Source organism: Podarcis vaucheri, assembly GCF_965113315.1.
Source record: "Podarcis vaucheri genome assembly, chromosome: 7".
Taxonomy (NCBI): Eukaryota; Metazoa; Chordata; class Lepidosauria; order Squamata; family Lacertidae; genus Podarcis; species Podarcis vaucheri.
In genome coordinates, this window is record NC_138765.1 from 12344445 (window position 1) to 12354438 (window position 9994).

At 42.1% G+C, this 9994-nt stretch overlaps 1 protein-coding gene across 2 annotated transcripts; it reads right to left on the reverse strand.

Moving 5' to 3' along the window:
- Window positions 1-2205: 2205 nt before the first annotated feature.
- On the reverse strand, window positions 2206-6417 carry LOC309537752 (B-cell antigen receptor complex-associated protein alpha chain-like). 2 transcript variants are annotated; one of them, XM_082232752.1, is made up of 3 exons: window positions 6182-6417; window positions 4064-4129; window positions 2206-2376 (listed from the first exon to the last, which is right to left on the reverse strand). In XM_082232752.1, exons 1-3 carry the CDS (start codon window positions 6347-6349, stop codon window positions 2254-2256), a joined length of 357 nt encoding a protein of 118 aa, XP_082088878.1. In that variant the 5' UTR covers window positions 6350-6417; the 3' UTR covers window positions 2206-2253. The 2 variants fall into 2 exon arrangements, with proteins under 2 accessions (XP_082088878.1, XP_082088877.1); XM_082232751.1 differs by having other exon boundaries at window positions 4064-4132.
- Window positions 6418-9994: the final 3577 nt, after the last annotated feature.

Below are 9994 nucleotides of genomic sequence, written 5' to 3' on the forward strand. Positions count from 1 at the left end.
ATGCATTTTAAATAAAAGGACACATTCTATTCATGTAAAAATACGCTGATTCCCGGACCGTCCGCGGGCTGGATTAAGAAGGCGATTGGGCTGCATCTGGCCTGTGGACCTTAGGTTGCCTACCCCTGCTCTAGATGGTGAGTGCTGCTGAAGGGAGCTAACACTGCTTAAGGGTAGAGAGAACTGCTAAAAGGCCCTATAGAGTATTATCTTAACAGTCTGTGCCACCAACTCTGTTGCCTGCCCATGGTTGTGAATTGCTCTGGTTTTGTAAGGATAATACAGACACTTTTTAGAATAATTTAAAAGACATACTGTGTTTCACCAGAAATGGTACCAGACAAAAAACAAATTGTTCCCAGGCACAGATGGTGCATTAAGGTTTAGGCTACAAGGCATATGGGTTGTAGGAAAGAGCACTGGCTGAAGTACTGTATATAAAACTATCCATCATGAAGATAGCCAATGCATGTTTCCTTGTGCAAAGCTGGCCAGCTGGCCACCTGTGGTGTGAAAATGTGTACTGTATTGCATCTGATCAGACAAGCATCAAGACAGGCCTGACTTTCCTGTACTGCTCGGTATTACAAAAGCACTGATCCAAACTGACCCTGTTATCATGAGGTTAGGGTTAGAAATAAGTTGTTCTCCTAAGTGAATAATAGAATATATCACTTTGATGTTGTTTTGAATATAAAGCAAGTAGGACATTTTCAAAATAAATGAAACATGTTGTTTCAAAACAATCTCATTTCATAATAGTGAAACATTTATTTTATTAACATCCCAGATGCCAAAACTTGAAAAAATAAGGAAATTTAGTCTGTCATTAAATCGAAATAGGATTACAAACCGTCTCCCATGCTAGGGCTTGGATCAAGAGTATTAATGGGGTCAACTACCCATTTCCCTTATCATTGCTTCGACTCACCCACCTTTGGCAATCTTCTGTAATGCACAACCAGAGCTTCGTATGTCATGGTAAGAAGAGAGGGTCAGACGCCTATTTAGGGAAATAACCAAACACTGTGAAATGTCTGGTTATTTTTTTCATTGTCACCATGAAAACCTAAAACTCATTGGTTCTTCTAAGAGAGAGATACTCAATATAGTGTCCTCCATATGTTTTTGGACTATAACTCCAATCAATCCAGCCAACATAGATAATAGTAGGGGATAATGGGAATCATAGTTCTAAACATTTGGAGAGTATCACATTGGTTAACCCTATTACTTTTAGCCCAAGTCTAGCTCTCTCCAGCTCTCCTTTGGTCTTTGAAGAAAGCAAGGGAGGTTCATAGTGCAATCTATCAAAAAAACCAAAACCCTACAATATTAACAATGTTACAACTTTTTCCTATACAAGAGTGGGAAAGCATACAAGTAGCAGATCAAAGATGAAGACAAATATAATATTGAAACAAAAGTTGCATAGGTTTTTCACCCATGATATGATTTCAGCCTTTTCCTGGCTTCTACCAAAGCAAATATTGGATAAGCTCTCAGTTTTTTTCTCCTATCTTGTGATTGAGGCAGTCTATGTACTATTTCTTTCTTGTTCATGTGTGTCTTGAAGCATTGTCCAATCAGCACCATATACAGCTGGATTTTGCTGCAAACCTATAGCCCAATTTCCTTCAGCATTCAACAATGGGGGAAAAATATACATTTGAACTGAACACAATGAGCACGCTTCCAAATCAGCTGCACTATAAATAGGTCTCTCTTAAATCCCAATTTCAGAAGGGAAAGTAGGAGCAGGCACAAGTTCTAAATGAATTAATCCTATAAGCTTCTCAGTTGTGCACCATTTGGTGAATATCACTGACGTGTTCTTTACATCTTGGAACAAATTTTCCTAGAAAAGGGGAGGGAAGCATCTCTTCCCAACAAGACCAAGAATGGAAAAGTGACTAGGAAGATGTCAAGTGAAAATAAAGTTAGTACTTGTCAGAATATTTTGTCTGGAAAACGAAAATGCCAGGAAACTTGTGTTGTTTACCCTCCTGCCAAATCTTTCACAAAGCCAGATCTTTCACAAAGAGGAATCAATAATTTCTTCTCAGCCTTCTTATTGTAAACCTGACATAGTTATACAAGTGTGAGTATCCTGGAGAGAGGAGAATATAGAATCCTTCCACCCCTGCCCTCAATTCTCCTCAGCAGGATGAAGTGAGGAAGAATATTCAGGATTCAAAAGGGCTGTTTATACTATGTGCCTGGAAACTGAATGCAAAGTGAAGTCCTTTTCTATCACGGTTTCTCTGGCTTCTCCAGCTGCAGATCAATCACTTTCACGTTCCCTATGTCCTGGTAGGTGGCCTGCAGCCCCCGTGAAATGTCCTCGTACATGGAACAGTCATCCAGATTCAGTCCCTAGGAAGGGAAAACCAAAAAAGGTCAATCTCTGAAAGATAAGTCTATAAGTATGAATACTGATATAAAATCACAAAAAGGGGTTCACAGCGGGTGGCGCTGTGGGTTAAACCACGGAGCCTAGGACTTGCTAATCAGATGTTCGGCGGTTCGAATCCCCACAATGGAGTGGGCGCCCGTTGCTCAGTCCCTGATCCTGCCAGTTCGTGAGCACGTCAAAGTGCAAGTAGATAAATAGGTGGGGAGGTAAAAGGCGTTTCCGTGCGCTGCTCTGGTTCGCCAGAAGTGGCTTAGTCATTCTGGCCACATGACCCAGAAGCTGTACGCCCGCTCCCTCGGCCAATAAAGTGAGATGAGCGCCATAACCCCAGAGTCGGCCACGACTGGACCTAATGGTCAGGAGCCCCTTTACCTTTACTATTATTCTGAAGATGCATTGAGTTTTAGGGTGCATTTAAAAACAATGGACATTACAAATTTTGGTGCATTCATTTCAAAGTGTCTGCTTTGTGGGATGTGACATCACTGTAGCAGTCAAATACAACATTTCCAGTTTGCCCAGAGTGGACACATGGGGTGTTGCTCCAGCCAGGAGGACTTTCTGTCACTAGGTATAACTTGATACAACCCTTTGGCTGCAACCCTAAACAAGTTTAAAGGGACCCCTGACCATTAGGTCCAGTTGTGGCAGACTCTGGAGTTGCGGCGCTCATCTCGCTTTATTGGCCGAGGGAGCCAGTGTACAGCTTCCGGGACGTGGCCAGCATGACTAATCCGCTTCTGGCAAACCAGAGCAGTGCATGGAAACTTCACACACACTCACACACTACATACACCACATTTCTGTTATAAAATTCATAGAAAAATCAACCATACATTGGATTTGCACTGTTCCATTTTTATTTTACTCCATATGACAAGGACTATCAAAGGGGGGTGACCAGGGGTGTGGCTTGGTTCTGGTCAGCCATAATCCCTTCACCATCCCAGCACATCCACAGGAGCCCTGCCCAGTTGCTATGCCAACCCTGATGATCCCAGACAGAAGACAATCAAGATCACAAAGAACTTGCATATGGGAGTGGATTCAGCATGGACTGAAACAAAGGACAATGATCAGATCTTCCCTCTGGGGCAGGAAACTGCCAACTCCTCTTTGTCTCCTGGAAGTGACTCATGGGAGGGGGAAAGGAGGAACCAGCCAGGTGACAGGACACTCAGGTTACCACCACAACTCCTCCCTCAACCCCTCCTTTCTGTAATGTATGCATGATGTTTCTGGGGGTGGGCTTGACCTAGAGGAGGGGAATTTCAAAAGTTTTTATAAGACCTTGCACACTATTTTTCTTTGTCTTTCCTCTCTTTTGCAAGTGAGGGGAACACCCTGTTGCAACAGTTCAATAAAGGCCAAGCCTACAGGCTGCTGTTTTGCTCCAAGTTATCCTGGTTGGTGTCTTTGTTTTGTCCAAGGGAGCCCTCGGATTTTTCCGATAACAAGAATACTGGCTGGGCTTCCTATTTCCAGTATCATATGAATACACCATGGTGTCTATCTCCTTCAGCTTTGGAATTTTCCCACATTCTGCTGCACAGAAGCATGGGCGTAGCCAGGATTTTTCTTAACATGTTTATTTATGGGGGGGGCAGTGCCCCCCCACGCCCATGTACAGAAGTCTCCCAGAATTACCACATATATGTTCTCCTCTTCATAAGCCTTCTTCTTGGCTTGTAAAAGGCGCTCGTTTTCCCATCTCTTCTGCAAAAAGAGAGAGAGAGAGAGAGAGAGAGAAGAGAAGAGAAGGAAAACACTATGAAAACAAATGTGGTACATCGGGTAGGCATCACTGGGCCTGCCAAAGCCCACAGCCCAGTAGTGAGCCCAATGCCATTCTCTGGAGCTGCTCCTCAGTGATGCTGTCTGTTCATCTGCCCTCTAAGTGTGCAAACATAAGAATGAGATAATGGAGACATAGTCTCTATGTGCTTTTCCTTCAAGTGCCTGGGCTTCCTGGGCTCCACCAAATTGGAGATGGTTCTTTGCTTAGCTGCATCAGTTTTCGGTGCATTTTACATGCTTTTAGGCCACAAACTCAGGCCACACACACACACACCACACATTTAAAGCACTCTTCTGTCACTTTAACAGCCATGGCTTCTCCCAAACACTCATGGGAACTGTAGTTAAGTGTGCCAAGAGTTGTTAGGAGACCCCTCACAGAGCTGCAATTCCCAGCACCCTTAACAAACTACAGTTCCCAGGATTCTTTGAGGGAAGCCATGACTGTTAAAATGGTACAATAATGGCTTTATTTTTTTTAAGTATGTTGTGGATATAACCCTAAACCAGTTTAACTGTCCTTCCCCCATTCACAGTTGGGATTCTCTGAGGAAGTGAGAGGTGAGTTATAGCGAATTGTTGATCACCACTTCTTGCTAAATGACAATTACCAGTATTGAGAGGCTCATAATCTTGGTAGCCATTTACTGCTTAGATTTCACAGGTTCTCAATACATTGGTCACAGTTAATGGTAACTAAAGAGTTGATCACAGAAGAGCATAACAATTAAATCAATTTTAGTTTAAGGGCCATTTCATACAAACAAAAACTGGTCCTCAGCTGATCAGCAGAAGATAAAACTGAACACATGTTACGACATTCTGTCTGGCCATATGGAAAAGTAGTTGCATGAACTTTCTGTCATGCGTGATTGGGGTGCATAGGTGAAACCCTACATCCTGGGTAGCTGTGTGTGACAGAGAAATAAAGAGGCCATTTCACCAAATTCCTAGTTGTACTTCACACAGCATTTGTAGATGGACAATTCTAGCTTATGTGAACTAGTCTTCAGTTAGCTGTGTAGCTAAAACAACAAGTTTCAGATAAGTACCAGGGGCCAGGACATAGTCTAAAGGTGCATGATGTCATGGAAATGACGGAGAACAAAGGGGAAGAGGAGAGACCAGTAGAGGAAGGGGGGCAGGAAGTGGCAATGGAGGAAAGGAGGGAAACTCAGGAAGAGGGAAGGCTCTCTGATGTTGGAGCAGAGCCTCAACACTGCACAGGAAGCTCTGGCACGGAGGGCGAGGCAGTGCCGGTTCCATCTGCTCAGGAAAGGAGAGTGTTAAAGAGGAGGAGGCAGAGACATCAAATGAGAATGCCTCGCCTCTTCTGCTGGAAAAGGAGCAGATGTAAGTCACTCCGAGAATCTGACCCAGAGGATTCGGATGCATGATTATGTGTGCTGCTTGTACATATGTAAAATAAAGGATGTATATATGTATCTCTGAGTGAGCAGAGGCATTTCTTGCGGAGAGCATTCATAAGCCATCACACATGACACAGCCATCTTGTTCTTGTCAGTGCTTGGATGGGAACCTACCTGAGACCCTTCTGTGTGCTTCCTTAAGTTCCATGACAGTGGAGAAGTGGGATATTAATGTGATAAACACATCACAAACATCTTTTACTAAAGGAACACAGCAAACATCATTTTGTATTTCAGAGCCATCCAATTATTGTTCTCAGACAATACCCTTGACCCATGTGATTCCAGTGAAGTGCCATTTGGGGGAAAACTCTTGTATTAGGCAATTATCTAGATGTTGTGCCTGTTGCTGGTGTACATGCTGATAAAAGGACAGTTTGCCCCTTTGGGGTAACAATCTACTCTTTAAAAATAGGGGAAAAAAGCAGAACAAGATCTGGTGACTGGAAACTGTAGGCTGACAGATTCATTATGCACCATGCTCTCCCTGTCTGTCACCATGCGTACAAAGAATAGTCAGAGGGAAATAACAGCTCACCCTGAAGAGCAAAAAAAGACCAGGACCAATGGCACAGATGAGTAGCAGGAAACCCTCAGCTGTGATGATCTTATTTTTGACGCCTTCTGTCATGTTCAGGAAAGAGGCTGGTCGAGGCCCTAGAAGACAGCAAGCAGGAGAGTGTTTGATCCAGAAACCCCACAGCATCCCTAACTATTTTATCACTCTCTTGCAATCCCAGGTAAAACTACAAGTATACAAAGAAAAATATGCACCCCAGGTATTATTGCATTAAGTGTCTTTGTTTGTATTGATTTACACTGCCTGCCCTGCCACGGGTGGCGCTGTGGGTTAAACCACAGAGCCTAGGGCTTGCCAATCAGAAGGTCAGCGGTTCGAATCCCCATGACGGGGTGAGTTCCCATTGCTCGGTCCCTGCTCCTGCCAACCTAGCAGTTCGAAAGCACTAAGTGCAAGTAGATAAATAGGTACCATTCCGGTGGGAAGGTAAATGGTGTTTCTGTGCGCTGCTCTGGTTCACCAGTAGTGGCTTCGTCATGCTGGCCACATGACCCAGAAGCTGCATGCCGGCTCCCTTGGCCAATAAAGCAAGATGAGTGCCACAACCCCAGAGTTGTCTGCGACTGGACCTAATGGTCAGGGGTCCCTTACCTTTACCTTACTCTGCCTGCCCTGCCACCTCTGCCACTGGCACTGATTTTGGGCAACTACTCACTATGAAATTGGCACCGATGCCAGCGCTGCTTCTCCACAATGGTTCAGTTTGTACATTGCAGTGCCAAACCTACTCTCTGGATTTCTCCTTAAGATAAAATTTTTGGTGGCGGCTTCTGTGCCCCTGCACACATTCTGCAGAAAACCTTTCCCCATTCTGAAGCTTCAGGTTAAATGTTGTGTTGTGCGGGCTGACAATACGTCATTTCACAGGCCAGTGGCAATTTCAGAAAGGAAATGAAAGTTCTTATTGACAAAACAAGGTTGTGGAGCATATTTACAAAAACTCTGATCAAGATACTGTCTGGCAGAAGTATGAATTCTGCTCTGACTTATAACTCACTGGGTGTTTGGGAGCAAAGCTAGTTGTAACACCTAGTTTACTTCTCAGTGAAACCTACCTAACAAAGTTGTTGTAATGATAAAATGTGGTTTAGGCTCCTTGGAAGAAGCCAGGGAGATAAACAATATCAATAGTCTCATAACCCAGAACTCACCTGTATCAGTCCCTATTCCCTCTGAGCTTCTCCCTGGCACTACTCTAGCTACACTCCCATCTCTCTGGAAGAACCATTAGCTTTAAGAATTCAATGCAGGAATCCTGTATAGATATTACCAGCCTGGCTCAGGTCCCTAGAAAATTCCAGGTCCAAAAATCGAAGCTGCTTCACTATAACCCATGAGTACAGCGACTCAGAGCACACCCACTGAAATTAATGGGGATGACTAACTTAGGTCCATTAATTTCGGTGGAGCTACAATGGCACCCAGTGGCCTTTTGAGATAATGCTAAAGGTTTCCATCTCACCCTTCTGGAAATATGTGCCTTTAAGAGTTGTCTGATGGAGAGGAATTTCAGCTGGTCCAGATGGTCACTTTGTGATGCCGCAGGCTTGAGCAGCCTTGCACCTGCTGAAGCTTTTCCTTCTACCTAACTATTAAAGACAGAAGAGCCATGTCTTTTTATTGGCCTCCTATCGAAGAGTGCTTCAGTCTTTACAACTCCTTGCTCCTGTTCTGAAAAAAGGCGGGGAAAGCAAAGCACATGGGTCGTAGCTTCAATCTAGGCTTGTCATACGTCAGGAAAATTCCTGACATGTCCTGGTTTCCAGGTGTAAAAATGGCGTCGGATGTATGGCAACGCAATGGAAAAAGCAGCACAACCTTTTTTTTTTCCTCAAACACTTCCGATTTTGGGAGGAATGAAATGTTTTAAGGAATGGAAAAAGGAGCTAGCCAGATTTGTCTGGAATGGCAATAAGCTGAGAATCAAACACCAGGTATTAATAGATAAAAGAGAAAGAGGTGGATTTGGATTACCGGATTTAGAATTATACCATGCCGCAGCTGGCTAGTTTGGTTAAAGAAATGGATTACACTAAAAGATACAAATGTATTAGATCTTGAGGGGCACGACAACTGGTTTGGGTGGCATGCCTATCTGATATATGAAAAGGTGAAAGTACACAAAGTTTCTTGGGCCATGAAGTAAGAAGATCACTCTATAAAATGTGGAGTAAATACAGAGGAATTTTGGAACCCAATATATCTTTGTGGACGTCACCAGTAGAAGCGATAGCAGTCAAAAGGAAAAACATGAAGGGAGACTGGCCCAATTACAGGATGTTATTAGAACCAGACAAAGAAATGCCAATCCTAAAAAAATATGAGGATATTAAATATCACCTGTCTGGTTGGCTACAGTAATTCCAACTAAACCAAAAACTGAGCACAGATAAAAGAGAAGGTCTTGCCAAAGAAACTTCCGCCTTTGAAAAAGAGTTAATATATAACAAGGGAAAATATATATCAAGAATGTATGAACATCTTTTAGAGTGGGAAGTGAAAGAGGAGCAGGTTAAAACATCTGTGATAAAATGGGCGCAGGACTTTGGCTACAATATTAATATGGAACAATGGGGAATGCTATGGCAGCAAGACATTAAATTTACATCATGCTATAATTTGAGGGAAAATACCATGAAGATGCTTTATCGATGGCACCACACCCCGGCAAAACTCGCCAAAATGTATAAGGGAAGTTCACCAATATGTTGGCGTTGTAAAAAGGAAATAGGATCGTACTATTATATGTTGTGGACTTGTATGGTTATAAGCGAGTTTTGCAATAAAATATATGATGAATTTAAGAAATTATTTAAACTTATTTTTTTTAAAAAGACCAGAGATTTTCCTTCTAGGAATACTGCCAATAGAAATAAAGCAAAATACAAGACCACTGCTCATGTATTCAATTACAGCTGCAAAAATACTGATAGCCAGAAGTTGGAAATGTGAAACAACAACTACAATAATAGATTGGCAATCACTCATGCTAGAGTACTTTCAATTAGCAAAGCTGACCGCAAAAGTCAGAGGAGCCCCAAATCAAAAAAAAAAATCAGAGAATAGAGACTATTTAAAGAATATATAAGATTATATTGTAATAATGATGTTATCCTAGCAGAACTGAATGATACTTGTATATAATAAACAAATGGAATAAATATACTAGATGAATATACAGGAAGTTGTAAAACAAACTGTGCGATAAAATTAAGACAATAGAAAAAGTACAATGAGAATGATTGGAAGTTTCTTTCAGAAGGCTTTATTAGAAAAGACAGGATGTTATAACCAACATTCATTTATTATTGTTAGCTCTTTTTTGCTTTTTATTTTTATTTCCTTCATCTTTCTATTATACTTTTTGTTTAATTTTGATGTAACTATTTGTAATATATACGTAAGATGATATTTTAAATCAATAAAGATGAATTTTAAAAAAAGAGAGGAAAAAACAGCGGAAACGGCTCCAAAAGCTTAAAATCAATCACATCACTGAAGTCCTTTTTCCTGCCCACTTTCCCTCTTCCCCTCATAGTCAGGGGAATATAGTATTCCTGTGGAACACCTTCCCATTAGATGTCAAAGAGATAAACAACCCTGGGACTTCCTGCAGACATCTGGAAAAAGAAGCCCTGTATGGGGAAGTTTTTAAATGTCTGATGTTTCTATGTGTTTTTATATTTTGTTCGAAGCTGCCCAAAGGGGCTGGGGCAACCCAGTCCGATGGATGGGGTTCAAGCCATTATTATTATTATTATTATTATTATT